Consider the following 22,555-nt stretch of genomic DNA (forward strand, 5'->3'; position numbering starts at 1 on the left):
TGTTTATTGTGTGATATGTTGAGATTACGAACAAGGTTACCAGCATTATTAGCACTGACAGATTTTCATAACTGATAACAAATATAAAACGGATATACACAAGAGAAACAGATACACATTTTAGAATAAAATAATAATAATAATAAAAATGTAACTATATACATAATGTCGGAGATAGATGATTTACAGGTAGAAAGTGTCTATTTAAATAAAGATAATTAAGGCATCTATACAAATAAAAGGAAAACAGATTGAAAAAAATATATATAAAAAAAGGGAGAACCTGCAGTCCCATTTGCCTTGATCTACATCTTGGTATATATGTTGAATATTTCTGACATATTTGCAATGATTTGACCTCTTATATAAAATACAGCAACATTGCGTTTGGAAATTTTTAGTCATTAGACTAGATTTGTGAGTATAAAAGTGTTTATTTTTCAAAAAATAAAGTTAAAGTAAATAGACATATTTAAAAATAAATAAATTGCATATATATAATATAGAAATAGTTTCAATTTCAATAGTTAATAGAAAAATAAGAATAAAATACTAAATAAATAATAAAATTGGACTCTCATAAATAATAAATACTTCTTACAGATCATTACTAAAGAACATTCTAGTAGAAAAAAATTAGTATTGAAATGTACATGTAATTTTTTTCACAGTATGAATTGAGTCTTTAACCATTTAACAGAAGTTATGAACAAACGTTCTTCCAGTAATATTAATAGAATGTTTGTATTCATAAATCAAAAAGTTTTTCTGAAACGTTTTAATTGGACATTTTCCTAACAGTTTTTAAATGTTGTTTTAGAACGATCAGAGAACGTTCCCATAATGTTTGCAAAAGGATGCAATGGAATGTTTCCTCAATGTCCACATAGCCAAGAAACATTTAAATATCTGGACGTTTTGAATGTATCTTAATGGGAACCTTAGCTAAATGTTCATAGTACATGAACATATATACCTGTCTTTAAAGTTACAGTATGTGGGTTCATCCGTGTTCATCTAAAAGATTGAAATCCCTGCTCTAATGCATGCTCCCAGATGACATAGGGCTGGTGACATTTATTTATTTCCTCTTTACTTTCTTCTATAAAATAAATAAACATCTTCTTTTATGTGTTGTGCCAGACCTACATCGTGCCCAGCGCCGCCATCTTCAAGGCCGAGGAGAAGGCGCTGGAGGCCGAGGCCATGCTGAATAACATGCGTGTGTACGGCACGTGTTGTCTAACACTCATGGCTGTGGTGGTGTTCGTCGGTGTGAAGTACGTCAACAAGCTCGCGCTGGTTTTCCTGGCCTGTGTGGTGCTGTCCATCCTGTCCATCTACGCTGGCGTCTTCAAAACCATCTTTGAACCTCCGGTGTTTCCGTAAGTCAGGTGTTAAAGTTCATGGAGGTTCAACAGGGATCACTTATTCAGGAGCCTTAATCCAAACCAACCAGCTCATTATAAACACACACAAAAAAAAGTTAAGTTTACTTAATTAAAATGAGTTAAAGCAACACAATTCTTGAACATTCTGTAACAATATAATTTTGTTACATTTATATACATTTGTATAAGGGAGGTTAACTGGTTTTTATATTTGTGTTTGTTTGTGTCTTCATGAATAACCATCTGGACGTGGATTTCTAGTTCCCAGCATGCTTTGCATGGAAATGCATTAGAATTAAGTCTATTTATTTGGGTTTTTTTTTTTTTTTGTAAAGGGAAAGTTTAGAATTATTTTATTTCCATAATATCCAGTTATATTTTCGTGTGGCTATCGTGCATATATAAATTTTTAATTTAAGTATACAAGATATGATTCTAATAAGCTTTGAATACATTTATATGTGTTCAAAAATGTAAAAAGTTACATTCTTTTATTTTATTTATTCAAACACTTTTATTTCAGTGCACTTTGATTTTAATAAAAAATTTATTACTCACAAAATTTCTCAATGAAGGATTTTTACTTCCGAAACCCAACTATTGCTCTCTATTGCTTCAAAATGCTGAAGCCTCATTGTACTGTATGTTTTACAGCATTGCGTATTTAAACTCACCTTAGCCTCTGTATAGATTTCAGCAACGTTGGGCCGCTCTCAGTGCGTTCTGTTGAACCACAAACATCCACAGCAGTGTTTGCTTCACAGGCTTTCTCAATCGCCACAACCCTCCTGACAATAAACTGTGATTTAAATATGCAACTCGTCTTTTGAATTCTTTCTAAAGGCTCTTTTGTCCTCTCCAGGGTCTGTTTGTTGGGCAACCGCACCCTGCAGAACCACGGCTTTGACAAGTGCATGAAGACAGATATAATAGACAACGTGACCGTGACCACGAGGCTCTGGGCTCTCTTCTGTAGCGGGCCGGAGCTCAACGCCAGCTGCAACGAGTACTTCAGCCTCAATAACGTCACCGAGATCCAGGGCATCCCCGGCCTCACCAGCGGAGCCATTTCAGGTGACCGCATTCAGTAAATCAAAATGGTCCTTCTATACATTCTTGTACAAGTTTGTTCATGTTCCTGATCTTATCGTGCAAGATTCATCAGTTATTCCTAGAAAAAATAAGTTTTGGTCGTTGCAATCTTGAATATCCACTCATTATGGAAGTTGCATGTGCCGTTTTGTGTTCAATTTAACCTCAGCTTGCTTATAGTGTTAGTTGCTGTAGAAAAGTGTCTAAATTACTAATATCTGTTTAATCTTATACAGGTGTGTGTGGCATGTGTGTTAGAGTAGCAGTTTTCAAACTTTTTGATGCTAAGCACCCCCAATATTATATATTTCCATATATAAGAAATACATTTTACCGTCTGAGAAAGATGTTAAATGTGATAAGACAAATGTTTCAAAAATTAAATGTTTGGCTTTTACATTGTCATACTAAAACAAATTGTTAAAATAGTATCTTGAAAATATTAGATTTCCTGTTAAACATACACCAATAATCTTTTATTTACATCTTTTATCAATAATCTTTTGTTTTATTTACATCTTCGAAAAATATATATTTTTTATTTTTTTTAACAGTTTTTACAGATTGAATACTCCTGCGTTAGAGCATTACATTGACCTCTGACCCCAAAGGTCTCTACTGTAGAGTACCAGAGCATGACAAGAGTTTAAGAGTAGTGTGCGTGTGTGTGTGTGTGTGTGTGTGTGTGTGTGCGTGTGTCAGGGACTCCAGGGTTATTGATCACGAAGCCGCTGTGGTGCTTTTGAATGTCACTGATGCTGTCTGACTGGATTCTGCAGGATTTAACAGGCCAGGCCTGACATTAAAGTGAGCAGAAATAATTGTTTTCACGCAGCATTACAGTGTCTGGTCTGGAGTTTGGTGTAAGTAGGTCAGTGCAGTACATTCAAGTGATGTTTCACGGCTTGTTCTTTGTGCAGTGAGTCCATTTGTTCTCATAATTTAATCAAACTAGCACAGTGCTTGTGTTTTATAGTCTTAACGTTGATTGTAATGTAGTGGACGAAGAAAAGTGTCACTTATGGAACATTATATTACACATTTCATGCCTGAATGAAGTACTCATGGCTGCGTCTGAAATCGCATACTCTCTTGATTAAGTACTTATTTTGAATAAGTAATTACTTCTTGGCTGCTAAAAATGTAGTTTAATGTGTGTAGTATGAATGTAATCTAGACGTACTACATCTGCCATGTTGTCATTATCATGTGATCTTCCTGCGCCAGTTGCGTCTCTTCAATGTCATTCATAAATCCTCTCCTGTGGCCTCGTGGGATAGTAAAGTGTCCATCGTATCACACTTCAGAATCTCTCCAAAGTAGTTGGTTATCCGGGTACGTTTTCCCTGATTTTTTTATGTCTGTGAATTCAGACATACTGTACTACTTTTATCACATACTGTTTTTCACCAACTATATAGTAGGGAAGTGTGTTAATTTGGATGCAACCCTGGCTTTATCTGGCAACACTACACTAGTTCCATTAGATACAATAGTTAAGGAATTTATTGACAATGAGCATTACATTTGTTCAAGTATTTATTAATCTTTGTTAATGTTAGTTAATAAAAAAATACTACTGTTCATTGTTAGTTCATGTCAGCAGGTCCATTTAAATAATTTTAAGTAATACAGCTTTTGATTTAAATTTTGAAATATACACCATCTAATATTTGTGTTTTTAATTGCATGTTAACTAATAACTAATGTTAACAAAAGGAACCGTATTGTAAAGTGTTACACTTTGCATTTCAAGCAAAACCATGAAGTGAAGAAATACTTCAGAGAATTTCCATCAGTGCAATTTGTTTTGAGAGTCAGACTGACATGAACTTGATAAAACTTGTCAATTTTTGTGGTTTCTCAAATGCAGATATTACTGAACCAAAACAGCTTATCTTGAAATGAAAGAGTCGTTCAATATCTTGACGTTAGTGCTGATTCTGTTTGCACAGAGAACATGTGGGGAAGCTACGGCCCCACTGGGATGATGGTGGAGAAGGACCTTCCGTCGGTGCCGGCCACCGCTTCTCCTCAGGACAAGGACATGCCGTATGTGGTCAATGACATAACCACCTTCTTCACACTCCTGGTGGGAATCTACTTCCCCTCGGTCACGGGTACGGACACACTCAACATCACTGTTACGTTCATTACAAAGCTTCTTTCTTTCGTATTTCCCTTCTCTTCTCGTATTGTCTTTCTCTTTCTCGTCCCTTTGCTGTTGAAACTAATCGAGTTTGATCTGGTTGTGAGCGTGAACAGCGATCTGTCTTATCTATGCTCTCAGATTGACATTGAGCTCAGCAGGAGCGCATGTGAACTCTCTGTAAACAGAGCGATAGCGTTTCATGCTGCGCTGCAGTATCAGGACACGACCTTCGTGCAATAACAGGGATAGAGGGTTTGGAAAAGACCCTCATATATGCCTTGAGCATTAGAGCTGGGTGATGTAATACATGCATATCTCTATATTTATGTATCTGCTCTGAAGTGACTTTAAATGTTGGTTTTATTTTGTTTTCAGGGGAACATTTGACATTTCACTTCAATTAAACATGTTTAATACAACATAAAGAAAAAAACTCTGCTAAATGTTGTTTATTTGTGTACCATATAAATAGCAATACAAACAAAAGCAATAAATATCTATATATTTTTACAAAAAAATAATAATATATGAAAACTGAAAAGTAAACATTTTTCATTTCATTGAATGAACTGAAAATTCACAGAACTCACCAACTCTAACTAATATTATTTATATACTATTATAGTATTTGAGGTAATATTTTTGAATCAGCTTTCATTTTTATTTTAAATTTTATTTTATGTTTATTTTAAATATTAGTTTTAGTCATTTGGTATGTGCTTTTATCATTTTTATTAGTTTTTGTTTTAAAATGTTTCTTCATTTCAACTAAAACTTATTACATTTTATTTCATTTTATTTTAGTTAGTTTCCACTCTATTTATACTCTATTTTTTTTATTAAAATTTTTTTATTTATTATTAAAATGATTTTTAATAGTTTTAGGTTTGGCTTTTGCTACCAAACATAGTTTTGCCAGCCCTTTTGTTGACTAACAGTTTTTGCTATTGCATTTTGAATCAGAGACGACGTTCATTCAATCACATATACCAGTACTTCAACATTTTTCTTTATAACTTTATAAGAATTCAATTGTGTCTTGATTTGATAAAAACGCACACCTCTGTTCTGCAGGAATCATGGCTGGATCCAACAGATCCGGGGATCTGAGAGACGCTCAGAGGTCCATTCCCATCGGAACCATCCTCGCCATCGCAACCACCACCATCATCTGTATCCTTACTTACTTACACTTACAAACCTTCCCTTTAAATCCATTGCACAGTTCTCCATCTAGTAGAATCCCGCTCCGCTAAATCCCTGAATCATTGTGTCTCTCTGGGAGAAAGTGTAAGGAGAGCTGCTGTTTGTCGTCTCTCATCCTCTGGGAGGATCGTTTTCTTAACCGTGTGACTCAGATCTGTCCTGCGTCGTGTTGTTTGGCGCCGCCATCGACGGTGTGGTGCTCCGAGACAAGTGAGCGCTTTCTATTCCTCATGTTCCTGAATAAACATACAGGAAATCTGCTTTAAATAACGGTCGCTTTCTGTTCAAAGCCTGTTTATGAGCACTTTAGGCACTGCAGTCAAAGAGCCCTTTATGTGAAATATCCCAAGAGTCGTCTTGTGTTGTGATTATATCAGGATTATTCCAAAACCTAGTGTGCTAGACGGTACTTTAGGGCTCATAGACACGGAAAGGCTGTTCTAAAGATAGGCAGCAATTATGTTTCCTCCCAAGATTCATAGTAAAAACATGAAAGCCTGAGAGAAATACTTCAGTCACATAATAAATGGCACAATATACATAAAGTATGTTTTATATATATATATATATATATATATATATATTTTTTTTTTTTTTTTATCCAGTTCTAATCATAACAATAACAGTTCAGTTTTTATGTGACAATTTTTGATAAATAAAATGTATTTTATTTAAAAAATTGTCACAATATGCATAACTAAACATATGCACAAAATGTTTAACTAGATTAAAAAGTTCGTTGAACAAACTTTAAGTTGGCTTGTGAAAGTTTGGACCAGATAGTTTGAAAAAGTTTAAAGTTTAAAATAGTTTGAAGTTTAAATTAGTTTGAAGTTTAAAGTAGTTTGAAGTTTAAATTAGTTTAAAGTAGTTTAAAGTTTAAAGTAGTTTACAGTTAAAAATAGTTTAAATTAGATTAAAGTTTAAATTAGTTGAACATTCCGCAATGTTAAGTCAATGGGATTTTTTCCGAGTTTGATCGTCATTTATAGGAAAACCGTAAGTCCGATCAGTCTAAAAAGATATAGCAACGCGAGTCAGAACAGTTTGAGTGTCTGGGCCGAGTTTGGAGTATGTAGAGTTAAAGCTCTAGGAGGAGTTAGATATAGAAATTTTAGTCTCATAAAAAGAATAATAATAATAACTAGAACGTACATTTCCAGAAGAAAATGTGAATGGTGCTTGCAGTGGCAAAACTCACCACTCGGTTGCTAGAGTGTGGTACATGATTGCATACGAGCCAACAACCATGTCTGTACGATGTTCTGCTGCTGAGATATGGCTTATTCATGTTTTGGGTTGGTTGCTAGGGTGTTCTGGGTGGTTACTAGGGTGTTTTGGGTGGTTGCTAGGCAGTTGCTAGGGTGTTCTAGGTGGTTACTAGGCAGTTGCTAGGGTGTTCTGGGTGGTTGCTAGGCGGTTGCTAGGGTGTTCTGGGTGGTTGCTAGGCGGTTGCTAGGGAGTTCTGAGGTATTTTGGGTGGTTGCTAGGGTGTTGCTAGGGAGTTCTAAGGTATTTTGGGTGGTTGCTATGGTGTTACTAGGGAGTTCTGAGGTATTTTGGGTGGTTGCTAGGGAGTTATGAGGTATTTTGGGTGGTTGCTATGGTGTTGCTAGGGAGTTCTAAGGTATTTTGGGTGGTTGCTAGGGTGTTGCTAGGGAGTTCTAAGGTATTTTGAGTGGTTGTGTTATTAAACGAGTGCATTATAATGAGTGCACGAGGCCTGCGGCCTCGTGCCTATAGCCTATGGTTGCTAGGGTGCTGTAACTGGTTGCTATGGTGTGGCTATGAAGATTTTAGGCCATTACTTATTGGCTGCTGGATAATATAAATCCTCTGAGGGAGAGAGAGGGGGAGACATGCAGGGGTGTCAGGCCCTTTGTGTCTGTGTGTGTGAAAAATGACAGTTGGGATTTGAATTTCTGAAAATTCCGCAATGTTAAGTCAATGGGACTTTTTTGGCCGCTTTTTCGTCCGCTGTGCGAACATCGTACACCCGATCGCTTAGAAAAGATATAGCACACCTCTCCTCAATGGGCCGGTCGATTTGACACCTCACTCAGGGGTCTGTGACAAACGGTGCGGGGCGAGTTTCGCGCCAAAAAAGCGGCAGAATAATAAGAATAAGAATAAAAACTAGATTAAAAAGTTCGTTGAAACAAACTTTAAGTTGGCTTGTGAAAGTTTGGACCAGATAGTTTGAAAAAGTTTAAAGTTTAAATTAGTTTAAAGTTTAAAGCAGTTTAAAAAAGTTTGAAGTTTAAATTAGTTTGAAGTTTAAATTAGTTTAAAGTTTAAAATAGTTTAAAGTAGTTTAAAGTTTAAAGTAGTTTACAGTTAAAAATAGTTTAAAGTAGTTTGAAGTTTAAATTAGTTTGAAGTTTAAAGTAGTTTGAAGTTTAAATTAGTTTAAAGTAGATTAAAGTTTAAATTAGTGTAAAGTTTAAAATAGTTTACAGTTAAAAATAGTTTAAAGTAGTTTGAAGTTTAAATTAGTTTGAAGTTTAAATTAGTGTAAAGTTTAAAATAGTTTAAAGTTTAAAGTAGTTTACAGTTAAAAATAGTTTGAACTTTAAAGTAGTTTGAAGTTTAAATTAGTGTAAAGTTTAAATTAGTTTAAAGTAGTTTAAAGTTTAAAGTAGTTTACAGTTAAAAATAGTTTAAACTTTAAAGTAGTTTGAAGTTTAAATTAGTTTAAAGTAGTTTAAAGTTTAAAGTAGTTTACAGTTAAAAATAGTTTAAAGTAGATTAAAGTTTAAATTAGTTTGAAGTTTAAATTAGTTTAAAGTGATTTGAAGTTTGAAGTAGTTTAAAGTTTAAAGTATAGTTTGAAGTAGTTTAAAGTTACTAGGGTGTTTCTAGAGGGTTGCTAAGGTGTTCTGAGTGGTTGCTAGGTGGTTGCTAGGGTATTTTGGGTGGTTGCTAGGGTGTTATGGATGGTTGCTATGGTGTTGCTAGGGAGTTCTGAGGTATTTTTGGTGGTTGCTAGGGTGTTGCTAGGGAGTTCTAATGTGTTTTGGGTGGTTGCTAGGGTGTTGCTAGGGAGTTGTAAGGTGTTTTTGGTGGTTGCTAGGGTGTTGCTAGGGAGTTGTAAGGTGTTTTGGGTGGTTGCTAGGATGTTGCTAGGGCGTTCTAAGGCATTTTGGGTGGTTGCTAGGGTGTTGCTAGGGCGTTCTGAGGCGTTTTGGGTGGTTGCTAGGGTGTTGCTAGGGAGTTCTGAGGTGTTTTGGGTGGTTGCTAGGGTGTTGCTAGGGAGTTCTGAGGTGTTTTGGGTGGTTGCTAGGGTGTTGCTAGGGAGTTCTAAGGTATTTTGGGTGGTTGCTAGGGTGTTGCTAGGGAGTTCTGAGGTGTTTTGGGTGGTTGCTAGGGTGTTACTAGGGAGTTCTAAGGTGTTTTGGGTGGTTGCTATGGTGTTGCTAGGTAGTTCTAAGGTATTTTGGGTGGTTGCTCGGGTGTTATGGGTGGTTGCTATGGTGTTCCTAGGGTGTTCTAAGGTATTTTGGGTGGTTGCTAGGGTGTTATGGGTGGTTACTATAGTGTTGCTAGGGAGTTCTAAGGTATTTTAGGCAGTTTCTAGGGTGTTATGGGTGGTTGCTATGGTGTTGCTAGGGTGTTCTAACACACACACACACACACTCAAGAGTTTTTGAGTTTAGAGTTTAGTGAATGCATGAGTTTAAAGTAGTTTATAAGTTTACATGAGTCTAAGAGTTCAGAGTTTAATGTATATTAGCATCGGTTAGGGCTGAGGATAGGCACTCGGCCTGCGGCCTCGTGCCTACGAGTGAGTTGTAGTTTGAAGTTTAAATTAGTTAAAAGTTTAAAATAGTTTGAAGTGGATAGATAGATGAGTTTATGAGTTTACATGAGTCTAAGAGTTCAGAGTTTAGTGTATATTAGCATCCTGGAGTTAGGGCTAAGGTGAGGCACAAGGCCTGCGGCCTTGTGCCTACGAGCCAGTTTTTATAGTTTTTATTCATAAAAAGTTTAAATTAGTTTGAAGTTTAAATTAGTTTGAAGTTTAAAATAGTTTGAGGTGGATAGATAGATGAGTTTAATGAGTTTACATGAGTCTCAATGGCTCATATAGTGAATAGAATGGCAGTTTGATTTAGTCTAGGCTTTCAAGGGATTTTGATTTGAATTTTTTGGCAGTTGGGGAGTTTGAAAATCTGAACATTCCGCAATGTTAAGTCAATGGGATTTTTTCCGAGTTTGATCGTCATTTATAGGAAAACCGTAAGTCCGATGAGTTAGAAAAGATATAGCATACCGAGTCAGAACAGTTTGAGTGTCTGAGCCGAGTTTGGAGTTTGTAGAGTTAAAGCTCTAGGAGGAGATAGAATTGTAAATTTTAGTCAGAAGAATAATAATAACTAGAACGTACATTTCCAGAAGAAAATGTGAATGGTGCTTGCAGTGGCAAAACTCGACACTCGGTTGCTAGAGTGTGGTACATGATTGCATACGAGCCAACAACCATGTCTGTACGATGTTCTGCTGCTGAGATATGGCTTATTCATGTTTTGGGTTGGTTGCTAGGGTGTTCTGGGTGGTTACTAGGGTGTTTTGGGTGGTTGCTAGGCAGTTGCTAGGGTGTTCTAGGTGGTTACTAGGCAGTTGCTAAGGTGTTCTGGGTGGTTGCTAGGCGGTTGCTAGGGTGTTCTGGGTGGTTGCTAGGCAGTTGCTAGGGTGTTCTGGGTGGTTGCTAGGGAGTTCTGAGGTATTTTGGGTGGTTGCTAGGGTGTTGCTAGGGAGTTCTAAGGTATTTTGGGTGGTTGCTATGGTGTTACTAGGGAGTTCTGAGGTATTTTGGGTGGTTGCTAGGGAGTTATGAGATATTTTGGGTGGTTGCTATGGTGTTGCTAGGGAGTTCTAAGGTATTTTGGGTGGTTGCTAGGGTGTTATGGGTGGTTCCTAGGGTGTTTTAAGGTGTTTTGGGTGGTTGCTATGGTGTTGCTAGGGAGTTCTAAGGTATTTTGGGTGGTTGCTAGGGTGTTGCTAGGGAGTTCTAAGGTATTTTGAGTGGTTGTGTTATTAAACGAGTGCATTATAATGAGTGCACGAGGCCTGCGGCCTCGTGCCTATAGCCTATGGTTGCTAGGGTGCTGTAACTGGTTGCTATGGAGTTACTAGGTGGTTGGTAGTTTTCAAAGATGGTTACTATGGGGTTAGGGCTAAGGTTAGGCACGAGGCCGCAGGCCTCGTGCCTACGAGTGAGTTTTTATAGAGTATTTAAAATCTATATTAAACGAGTGCATTATAATGAGTGCACGAGGCCTGCGGCCTCGTGCCTATAGCCTATGGTTGCTAGGGTGCTGTAACTGGTTGCTATGGTGTGGCTATGAAGATTTTAGGCCATTACTTATTGGCTGCTTGATAATATAAATCCTCTGAGGGAGAGAGAGGGGGAGACATGCAGGGGTGTCAGGCCCTTTGTGTCTGTGTGTGTGAAAAATGACAGTTGGGATTTGAATTTCTGAAAATTCCGCAATGTTAAGTCAATGGGACTTTTTGGGCCGCTTTTTCGTCCGCTGTGCGAACATCGTACACCCGATCGCTTAGAAAAGATATAGCACACCTCTCCTCAATGGGCCGGTCGATTTGACACCTCACTCAGGGGTCTGTGACAAACGGTGCGGGGCGAGTTTCGCGCCAAACTTTGTCCAGAATAAAAAGAAGAAGAAGAATAACTAGAACGTACATTTCCAGAAGAAAATGTGAATGGTGCTTGCAGTGGCAAAACTCGACACTCGGTTGCTAGAGTGTGGTACATGATTGCATACGAGCCAACAACCATGTCTGTACGATGTTCTGCTGCTGAGATATGGCTTATTCATGTTGTTCGGGTGTTCTGGGTGGTTGCTATGGAGTTCTGGGTGGTTGCTAGGGTATTTTGGGTGGTTGCTAGGGTGTTATGGGTCGTTGCTAGGGTGTTCTGGGTGGTTGCTATGGTGTTGCTAGGGAGTTCTAAGGTATTTTGGGTGGTTGCTAGGGTGTTGCTAGGGAATTCTGATGTATTTTGGGTGGTTGCTATGGTGTTGCTAAGGAGTTCTGAGGTATTTTGGGTGGTTGCTAGGGAGTTCTAGGGTATTTTGGGTGGTTGCTAGAGTGTTATGTGTGGTTGCTATGGTGTTGCTAGGGAGTTCTGAGGTATTTTGGGTGGTTGCTAGGGTGTTCTAAGGTGTTTTGGGTGGTTGCTATGGTGTTGCTAGGGAGTTATGAGGTATTTTGGGTGGTTGCTATGGTGTTGCTAGGGTGTTCTAAGGTATTTTGGGTGGTTGCTAGGGTGTTATGGGTGGTTCCTAGGGTGTTTTAAGGTGTTTTGGGTGGTTGCTATGGTGTTGCTAGGGAGTTCTAAGGTATTTTGGGTGGTTGCTAGGGTGTTGCTAGGGAGTTCTAAGGTATTTTGAGTGGTTGTGTTATTAAACGAGTGCATTATAATGAGTGCACGAGGCCTGCGGCCTCGTGCCTATAGCCTATGGTTGCTAGGGTGCTGTACTGGTTGCTATGGTGTGGCTATGAAGATTTTAGGCCATTACTTATTGGCTGCTGGATAATATAAATCCTCTGAGGGAGAGAGAGGGGGAGACATGCAGGGGTGTCAGGCCCTTTGTGTCTGTGTGTGTGAAAAATGACAGTTGGGATTTGAATTTCTGAAAATTCCGCAATGTTAAGTCAATGGGACTTTTTTGGCCGCTTTTTCGTCCGCTGTGCAAACATCGTACACCCGATCGCTTAGAAAAGATATAGCACACCTCTCCTCAATGAGCCGGTCGTTTTGACACCTCACTCAGGGGTCTGTGACAAACGGTGCGGGGCGAGTTACGCGCCGAACTTTGTGTGGAAGAATAATAATAATAAAAAAAAAAATAATAAGTATGAGCAATAACACTAATGTTGCTTTGCCTATAGGCAAGCACCATTAATAAGTATGAGCAATAACAATACTGTTGCCTTGCTAAAGCAAGCACCAGTAATAATAAGTATGAGCAATAACAATACTGTTGCCTTGCTAAAGCAAGCACCAGTAACTAGAACGTACATTTCCAGAAGAAAATGTGAATGGTGCTTGCAGTGGCAAAACTCGACACTCGGTTGCTAGAGTGTGGTACATGATTGCATACGAGCCAACAACCATGTCTGTACGATGTTCTGGTGGTGAGATATGGCTTATTCATGTTGTTCGGGTGGTTGCTAGGGTGTTTTGGGTGGTTGCTAGGTGGTTGCTAGGGTGTTGCTAGGGTGTTCTGGGTGGTTGCTAGGGTGTTCTGGGTGGTTGCTAGGGCGTTGCTAGGTGGTTGCTAGGGTATTCTGGGTGGTTGCTATGCTGTTGCTAGGGTGTTCTGGGTGGTTGCTAGGGAGTTGCTACGCAGTTGCTAGGGTGTTCTGGGTGGTTGCTAGGCGGTTGCTAGGGTCTTCTGGGTGGTTGCTAGGGCGTTGCTAGGCAGTTGCTAGGGTGTTCTGGGTGGTTGCTAGGCAGTTGCTAGGGTGTTCTGGGTGGTTGCTAGGGCACCACAGATGGTTACTATGGGGTTAGGGCTAAGGTTAGGCACGAGGCCGGTGTATTTAAAATCTCTATTAAACGAGTGCATTATAATGAGTGCACGAGGCCTGCGGCCTCGTGCCTATGAGTGAGTTTTTATAGAGTATTTAAAATCTCTATTAAATGAGTGCATTATAATGAGTGCACGAGGCCTGCGGCCTCGTGCCTATAGCTTATGGTTGCTAGGGTGCTGTAACTGGTTGCTATGGTGTGGCTATGAAGATTTTAGGCCATTACTTATTGGCTGCTGGATAATATAAATCCTCTGAGGGAGAGAGAGGGGGAGACATGCAGGGGTGTCAGGCCCTTTGTGTCTGTGTGTGTGAAAAATGACAGTTGGGATTTGAATTTCTGAAAATTCCGCAATGTTAAGTCAATGGGACTTTTTTGGCCGCTTTTTCGTCCGCTGTGCGAACATCGTACACCCGATCGCTTAGAAAAGATATAGCACACCTCTCCTCAATGAGCCGGTCGATTTGACACCTCACTCAGGGGTCTGTGACAAACGGTGCGGGGCGAGTTTCGCGCCGAACTTTGTCCAGAATAATAAGAATAAAAAAAATAATAAGTATGCAAGATAACACTAATGTTGCTTTGCCTATAGGCAAGCACCATTAATAAGTTTAAATAGGATTTCAGTATGTTGGCTTTCACAAGCCAACTTAATAAGTATGAGCAATAACACTAATGTTGCTTTGCCTATAGGCAAGCACCATTAACTAGAACGTACATTTCCAGAAGAAAATGTGAATGGTGCTTGCAGTGTCAAAAAACACGACCCGGTTGCTAGAGTGTGGTACATGATTGCATACGAGCAAACAACCATGTCTGTACGATGTTCTGCTGCTGAGATATGGCTTATTCATGTTGTTCAGGTGGTTGCTAGGGTGTTCTGGCTGGTTGCTAGGGTGTTGCTAGGCGGTTGCTAGGGTGTTCTGGGTGGTTGCTAGGGTGTTCTGGGTGGTTGCTAGGGTGTTGCTAGGTGGTTGCTAGGGTATTCGGGGTGGTTGCTATGCGGTTGCTAGGGTGTTCTGGGTGGTTACTATGGTGTTCTGGGTGGTTGCTAGGGTGTTATGGATGGTTGCTATGGTGTTGCTAGGGAGTTCTTAGGTATTTTGGGTGGTTGCTAGGGTGTTATGTGTGGTTCCTAGGGTGTTCTAAGGTGTTTTCGGTGGTTGCTATGGTGTTGCTAGGGAGTTCTAAGGTATTTTGGGTGGTTGCTAGGGTGTTGCTAGGGAGTTCTAAGGTATTTTGGGTGGTTGCTAGGGTGTTGCTAGGGAATTCTAAGGTATTTTGAGTGGTTGCTATGGTGTTGCTAGGGAGTTCTGATGTATTTTGGGTGGTTGTTAGGGTGTTATGGGTGGTTGCTAGGGTGTTCTAAGGTATTTTTGGTGGTTGCTATGGTGTTACTAGTTGGTTGGTAGTTTTCACAGATGGTTACTATGGGGTTAGGGCTGAGGTTAGGCACTCGGCCGCAGAGTATTTAAAATCTCTATTAAACGAGTGCATTATAATGAGTGCACGAGGCCTGCGGCCTCGTGCCTATGAGTGAGTTTTTATAGAGTATTTAAAATCTCTATTAAACGAGTGCATTATAATGAGTGCACGAGGCCTGCGGCCTCGTGCCTATAGCCTATGGTTGCTAGGGTGCTGTAACTGGTTGCTATGGTGTGGCTATGAAGATTTTAGGCCATTACTTATTGGCTGCTGGATAATATAAATCCTCTGAGGGAGAGAGAGGGGGAGACATGCAGGGGTGTCAGGCCCTTTGTGTCTGTGTGTGTGAAAAATGACAGTTGGGATTTGAATTTCTGAAAATTCCGCAATGTTAAGTCAATGGGACTTTTTTGGCCGCTTTTTCGTCCGCTGTGCGAACATCGTACACCCGATCGCTTAGAAAAGATATAGCACACCTCTCCTCAATGAGCCGGTCAATTTGACACCTCACCCAGGGGTCTGTGACAAACGGTGCGGGGCGAGTTTCGCGCCAAACTTTTGTGTGGAATAATAATAAGAAGAACTAGAACGTACATTTCCAGAAGAAAATGTGAATGGTGCTTGCAGTGGCAAAACTCACCACTCGGTTGCTAGAGTGTGGTACATGATTGCATACGAGCCAACAACCATGTCTGTACGATGTTCTGCTGCTGAGATATGGCTTATTCATGTTGTTCGGTTGGTTGCTAGGGTCTTCTGGGTGGTTACTAGGGTGTTCTGGGTGGTTGCTAGGCAGTTGCTAGGGTGTTCTGGGTGGTTGCTAGGCAGTTGCTAGGGTGTTCTGGGTGGTTGCTAGGCGGTTGCTAGGGTGTTCTGGGTGGTTGCTAGGCGGTTGCTAGGGTGTTCTGGGTGGTTGCTATGGTGTTCTGGGTGGTTGCTAGGGTATTTTGGGTGGTTGCTATGGTGTTGCTAGGGAGTTCTTAGGTATTTTGGGTGGTTGCTAGGGAGTTCTAAGGTATTTTGAGTGGTTGCTATGGTGTTGCTAGGGAATTCTGAGGTATTTTGGGTGGTTGTTAGGGATTTCTAGGGTATTTTGGGTGGTTGCTAGGGTGTTATGGGTGGTTGCTATGGTGTTGCTAGGGTGTTATAAGGTATTTTGTGTGGTTGCTAGGGTGTCATGGGTGGTTGCTATGGTGTTGCTAGGGAGTTCTAAGGTATTTTAGGCAGTTTCTAGGGTGTTATGGGTGGTTGCTATGGTGTTGCTAGGGTGTTCTAACACACACAAACTTGCTCACACACACACACACACACAATATGAAGTTATTAAAACCTTTAGTATGGGGTTAGGGTTAAGGTTAGGCATGAGGCCGGTATTTAAAATCTCTATTAAACGAGTGCCTTATAATGAGTGCACGAGGCCTGCGGCCTCGTGCCTATGAGTGAGTTTTTATAGAGTATTTAAAATCTCTATTAAACGAGTGCATTATAATGAGTGCACGAGGCCTGCGGCCTCGTGCCTATAGCTTATGGTTGCTAGGGTGCTGTAACTGGTTGCTATGGTGTGGCTATGAGGATTTTAGGCCATTATTTATTGGCTGCATGATAATATAAATCCTCTGAGGGAGAGAGAGGGGGAGACATGCAGGGGTGTCAGGCCCTTTGTGTCTGTGTGTGTGAAAAATGACAGTTGGGATTTGAATTTCTGAAAATTCCGCAATGTTAAGTCAATGGGACTTTTTTGGCCGCTTTTTCGTCCGCTGTGCGAACATCGTACACCCGATCGCTTAGAAAAGATATAGCACACCTCTCCTCAATGAGCCGGTCGATTTGACACCTCACTCAGGGGTCTGTGACAAACGGTGCGGGGCGAGTTTCGCGCCAAACTTTTGTGTGGAATAATAATAAGAAGAAAAATAAGTATGCAAGAGAACACTAATGTTGCTTTGCCTATAGGCAAGCACCATTAAAAATAAGTATGCAAGATAACACTAATGTTGCTTTGCCTATAGGCAAGCACCATTAACTAGATTAAAAAGTTCGTTGAAACAAACTTTAAGTTGGCTTGTGAAAGTTTGGACCAGATAGTTTGAAAAAGTTTAAAGTTTAAAATAGTTTGAAGTTTAAATTAGTTTGAAGTTTAAAGTAGTTTGAAGTTTAAATTAGTTTGAAGTTTAAAGTAGTTTGAAGTTTAAATTAGTGTAAAGTTTAAAATAGTTTAAAGTAGTTTAAAGTTTAAAGTAGTTTACAGTTAAAAATAGTTTAAACTTTAAAGTAGTTTGAAGTTTAAATTAGTTTAAAGTAGTTTAAAGTTTAAAGTAGTTTACAGTTAAAAATAGTTTAAATTAGATTAAAGTTTAAATTAGTTGAACATTCCGCAATGTTAAGTCAATGGGATTTTTTCCGAGTTTGATCGTCATTTATAGGAAAACCGTAAGTCCGATCAGTCTAAAAAGATATAGCAACGCGAGTCAGAACAGTTTGAGTGTCTGGGCCGAGTTTGGAGTATGTAGAGTTAAAGCTCTAGGAGGAGTTTGATATAGAAATTTTAGTCTCATAAAAAGAATAATAATAATAACTAGAACGTACATTTCCAGAAGAAAATGTGAATGGTGCTTGCAGTGGCAAAACTCACCACTCGGTTGCTAGAGTGTGGTACATGATTGCATACGAGCCAACAACCATGTCTGTACGATGTTCTGCTGCTGAGATATGGCTTATTCATGTTTTGGGTTGGTTGCTAGGGTGTTCTGGGTGGTTACTAGGGTGTTTTGGGTGGTTGCTAGGCAGTTGCTAGGGTGTTCTAGGTGGTTACTAGGCAGTTGCTAGGGTGTTCTGGGTGGTTGCTAGGCGGTTGCTAGGGTGTTCTGGGTGGTTGCTAGGCAGTTGCTAGGGTGTTCTGGGTGGTTGCTAGGGAGTTCTGAGGTATTTTGGGTGGTTGCTAGGGTGTTGCTAGGGAGTTCTAAGGTATTTTGGGTGGTTGCTACGGTGTTACTAGGGAGTTCTGAGGTATTTTGGGTGGTTGCTAGGGAGTTATGAGGTATTTTGGGTGGTTGCTATGGTGTTGCTAGGGAGTTCTAAGGTATTTTGGGTGGTTGCTAGGGTGTTATGGGTGGTTCCTAGGGTGTTTTAAGGTGTTTTGGGTGGTTGCTATGGTGTTGCTAGGGAGTTCTAAGGTATTTTGGGTAGTTGCTAGGGTGTTGCTAGGGAGTTCTAAGGTATTTTGAGTGGTTGTGTTATTAAACGAGTGCATTATAATGAGTGCACGAGGCCTGCGGCCTCGTGCCTATAGCCTATGGTTGCTTGGGTGCTGTAACTGGTTGCTATGGTGTTACTAGGTGGTTGGTAGTTTTCACAGATGGTTACTATGGGGTTAGGGCTAAGGTTAGGCACGAGGCCTGCGGCCTCGTGCCTACGAGTGAGTTTTTATAGAGTATTTAAAATCTCTATTAAACGAGTGCATTATAATGAGTGCACGAGGCCTGCGGCCTCGTGCCTATAGCTTATGGTTGCTAGGGTGCTGTAACTGGTTGCTATGGTGTGGCTATGAAGATTTTAGGCCATTACTTATTGGCTGCTGGATAATATAAATCCTCTGAGGGAGAGAGAGGGGGAGACATGCAGGGGTGTCAGGCCCTTTGTGTCTGTGTGTGTGAAAAATGACAGTTGGGATTTGAATTTCTGAAAATTCCGCAATGTTAAGTCAATGGGACTTTTTTGGCCGCTTTTTCGTCCGCTGTGCGAACATCGTACACCCGATCGCTTAGAAAAGATATAGCACACCTCTCCTCAATGAGCCGGTCGTTTTGACACCTCACTCAGGGGTCTGTGACAAACGGTGCGGGGCGAGTTTCGCGCCAAACTTTTGTGTGGAATAATAATAAGAAGAAAAACTAGATTAAAAAGTTCGTTGAAACAAACTTTAAGTTGGCTTGTGAAAGTTTGGACCAGATAGTTTGAAAAAGTTTAAAGTTTAAATTAGTTTGAAGTTTAAATTAGTTTGAAGTTTAAATTAGTGTAAAGTTTAAAGCAGTTTAAAAAAGTTTGAAGTTTAAATTAGTGTAAAGTTTAAAATAGTTTAAACTTTAAAGTAGTTTAAAGTTTAAAGTAGTTTACAGTTAAAAATAGTTTAAAAAAGTTTGAAGTTTAAATTAGTTTGAAGTTTAAAGTAGTTTGAAGTTTAAATTAGTTTAAAGTAGTTTAAAGTTTAAAGTAGTTTACAGTTAAAAATAGTTTAAAGTAGATTAAAGTTTAAATTAGTTTGAAGTTTAAATTAGTTTAAAGTGATTTGAAGTTTGAAGTAGTTTAAAGTTTAAAATAGTTTAAAGTATAGTTTGAAGTAGTTTAAAGTTACTAGGGTGTTTCTAGAGGGTTGCTAAGGTGTTCTGAGTGGTTGCTAGGGTATTTTGGGTGGTTGCTAGGGTGTTATGGATGGTTGCTATGTTGTTGCTAGGGAATTCTGAGGTATTTTGGGTGGTTGCTAGGGAGTTCTAAGGTGTTTTGGGTGCTCGCTAGGGTGTTGCTAGGGAGTTATAAGGTGTTTTGGGTGGTTGCTAGGGTGTTGCTAGGTAGTTCTGAGGTATTTTGGGTGGTTGCTAGGGTGTTGCTAGGGAGTTCTGAGGTATTTTGGGTGGTTGCTAGGGTGTTGCCAGGGAGTTCTGAGGTATTTTGGGTGGTTGCTAGGGTGTTGCTAGGGAGTTCTAAGGTATTTTGGGTGGTTGCTAGGGTGTTGCTAGGGAGTTCTGATGTATTTTGGGTGGTTGCTAGGGTGTTGCTAGGGAGTTCTGAGGTATTTTGGGTGGTTGCTAGGGTGTTGCTAGGGAGTTCTGAGGTATTGTGGGTGGTTGCTAGGGAGTTGCTAGGGAGTTCTGAGGTATTTTGGGTGGTTGCTAGGGTGTTGCTAGGGAGTTCTAAGGTGTTTTGGGTGGTTGCAAGGGTGTTGCTAGGGAGTTCTAAGGTATTTTGGGTGGTTGCTAGGGTGTTATGGATGGTTGCTATGGTGTTGCTAGGGTGTTCTAAGGTATTTTGGGTGGTTGCTAGGGTGTTATGGGTGGTTACTATAGTGTTGCTAGGGAGTTCTAAGGTATTTTAGGCAGTTTCTGGGGTGTTAAGGGTGGTTGCTATGGTGTTGCTAGGGTGTTCTAACACACACACACACACACACACAAGAGTTTTTGAGTTTAGAGTTTAGTGAATGCATGAGTTTAAAGTAGTTTATAAGTTTACATGAGTCTAAGAGTTCAGAGTTTAATGTATATTAGCATCCTGGAGTTAGGGCTAAGGTGAGGCACAAGGCCTGCGGCCTTGTGCCTACGAGCGAGTTTTTATAGTTTTTATTCATAAAAAGTTTAAAGTAGTTTGAAGTTTAAATTAGTTAAAAGTTTAAATTAGTTTGAAGTGGATAGATAGATGAGTTTATGAGTTTACATGAGTCTAAGAGTTCAGAGTTTAGTGTATATTAGCATCCTGGAGTTAGGGCTAAGGTGAGGCACAAGGCCTGCGGCCTTGTGCCTACGAGCGAGTTTTTATAGTTTTTATTCATAAAAAGTTTAAATTAGTTTGAAGTTTAAATTAGTTTGAAGTTTAAAATAGTTTGAGGTGGATAGATAGATGAGTTTAATGAGTTTAAATGAGTCTCAATGGCTCATATAGTGTATAGAATGGCAGTTTGATTCAGTCTAGGCTTTCAAGGGATTTTGATTTGAATTTTTGGCAGTTGGGGAGTTTGAAAATCTGAACATTCCGCAATGTTAAGTCAATGGGAGTTTTTTCCGAGTTTGATCGTCATTTATAGGAAAACCGTAAGTCCGATCAGTCTGAAAAGATATAGCACACTAAGTCAGAATAGTTTGCGTGTCTGAGCCGAGTTTGGAGTATGTAGAGTTAAAGCTCTAGGAGGAGTTAGAGTCAGAATTTTCTGCTCAGAAGAAGAATAATAACTAGAACGTACATTTCCAGAAGAAAATGTGAATGGTGCTTGCAGTGGCAAAACTCGACACTCGGTTGCTAGAGTGTGGTACATGATTGCATACGAGCCAACAACCATGTCTGTACGATGTTCTGGTGGTGAGATATGGCTTATTCATGTTGTTCGGGTGGTTGCTAGGGTGTTTTGGGTGGTTGCTAGGTGGTTGCTAGGGTGTTGCTAGGGTGTTCTGGGTGGTTGCTAGGGTGTTGCTAGGGTGTTCTGGGTGGTTGCTAGGGCGTTGCTAGGTGGTTGCTAGGGTATTCTGGGTGGTTGCTATGCTGTTGCTAGGGTGTTCTGGGTGGTTGCTAGGGAGTTGCTACGCAGTTGCTAGGGTGTTCTGGGTGGTTGCTAGGCGGTTGCTAGGGTCTTCTGGGTGGTTGCTAGGGCGTTGCTAGGCAGTTGCTAGGGTGTTCTGGGTGGTTGCTAGGCAGTTGCTAGGGTGTTCTGGGTGGTTGCTAGGGCACCACAGATGGTTACTATGGGGTTAGGGCTAAGGTTAGGCACGAGGCCGGTGTATTTAAAATCTCTATTAAACGAGTGCATTATAATGAGTGCACGAGGCCTGCGGCCTCGTGCCTATGAGTGAGTTTTTATAGAGTATTTAAAATCTCTATTAAATGAGTGCATTATAATGAGTGCACGAGGCCTGCGGCCTCGTGCCTATAGCTTATGGTTGCTAGGGTGCTGTAACTGGTTGCTATGGTGTGGCTATGAAGATTTTAGGCCATTACTTATTGGCTGCTGGATAATATAAATCCTCTGAGGGAGAGAGAGGGGGAGACATGCAGGGGTGTCAGTGCCCGGTTGCATAAAGCACCTTAAGTTTTTCCCTTAAGTATGACACTTAAGGGGCGATTTTCCCTTACCTAAGAGAATAACTTAAGGGTGTTGCATATAATCTCTTAAACGATTCTCTTAGGTAAGGGAAACATTTAAGTGTTTCACGACAGCGATCCTGGATTCACGTTATAAAAGTCTGTTGTTGCCATAGATACGCAAAACACTAACACTAGCGGTTTCATCAAATAAAGTAGCCTAGGCTATCGGAATCATAGACAGTATAGCTATAAACGATCAGAATGGATAAAGAAAACAAAAAAAGAAAGCCTAATTGGACAGAGGAGGAGAAATGTATTCTTCTTGACGAATATAGTAAAAGAAAAACACTTTTGAAAAGCAAACTAAATCCCAATGTAACTGCGGCGAAAAAACAGAAACAGTGGGAAGAAATAACGGAAACAATTAATGCAAGGAATCTTGATGTGAAGAGGACGGTTCAGGAAGTCGTTAAAAAATATGAAAACATCTCTGTATTCGCAAAAAAAGAGCTGAGCGCTTATAAGAAAGAAGCCAACAAAACAGGTAATATTAGACTAACAAGTTACGCTTTTAAGATTGTACCGCACCATGGTGAAGAGTTCGCTAAGACCTAACGATACAAAACTGACCAACAGGTGGAGGACCCCCACCGGCTGAGTTGTCGGACTGTACTATAATGGTTCAAAACATCATTGGAGCTGACTCACCTGTCCTGTCTGGCATCTGTGGAGGTTTAGAGAGTGAGGCTGAACCAGCGCAACAGTGTAACGTTAACATAGAGTGAGGCATTATTGTACTGTATCAGAATATAGCTAACACTAGTGGCTTAAAGGATACATTATTATTTTGACATAATTAGAGACATAATATTATAACATAATGATATAACTGACATTCCTTTCACACTTAGACCCTTACAGCACTCTGAACAAATTCAGCACCATCAG

General features: G+C 40.0%; 1 protein-coding gene across 9 annotated transcripts in view; it reads left to right on the forward strand.

Annotated features, from left to right (window-relative positions):
• slc12a7b (solute carrier family 12 member 7b) overlaps positions 1-22,555 on the forward strand; it is a 90,912-nt gene that overhangs the window by 45,776 nt on the left and 22,581 nt on the right. For all 9 annotated transcript variants that reach the window (XM_079602212.1, XM_079602213.1, XM_079602216.1 and 6 more), the window contains exons 7-11: positions 1,144-1,385; positions 2,254-2,465; positions 4,439-4,603; positions 5,710-5,808; positions 5,994-6,051. In XM_079602212.1, the coding sequence (XP_079458338.1) occupies positions 1,144-1,385; positions 2,254-2,465; positions 4,439-4,603; positions 5,710-5,808; positions 5,994-6,051 (776 nt within the window). The remainder of the gene's footprint in view (positions 1-1,143; positions 1,386-2,253; positions 2,466-4,438; positions 4,604-5,709; positions 5,809-5,993; positions 6,052-22,555) is intronic.

Source organism: Phoxinus phoxinus (genome assembly GCF_949152265.1).
Source record: "Phoxinus phoxinus genome assembly, chromosome: 24".
Lineage (NCBI taxonomy): Eukaryota > Metazoa > Chordata > Actinopteri > Cypriniformes > Leuciscidae > Phoxinus > Phoxinus phoxinus.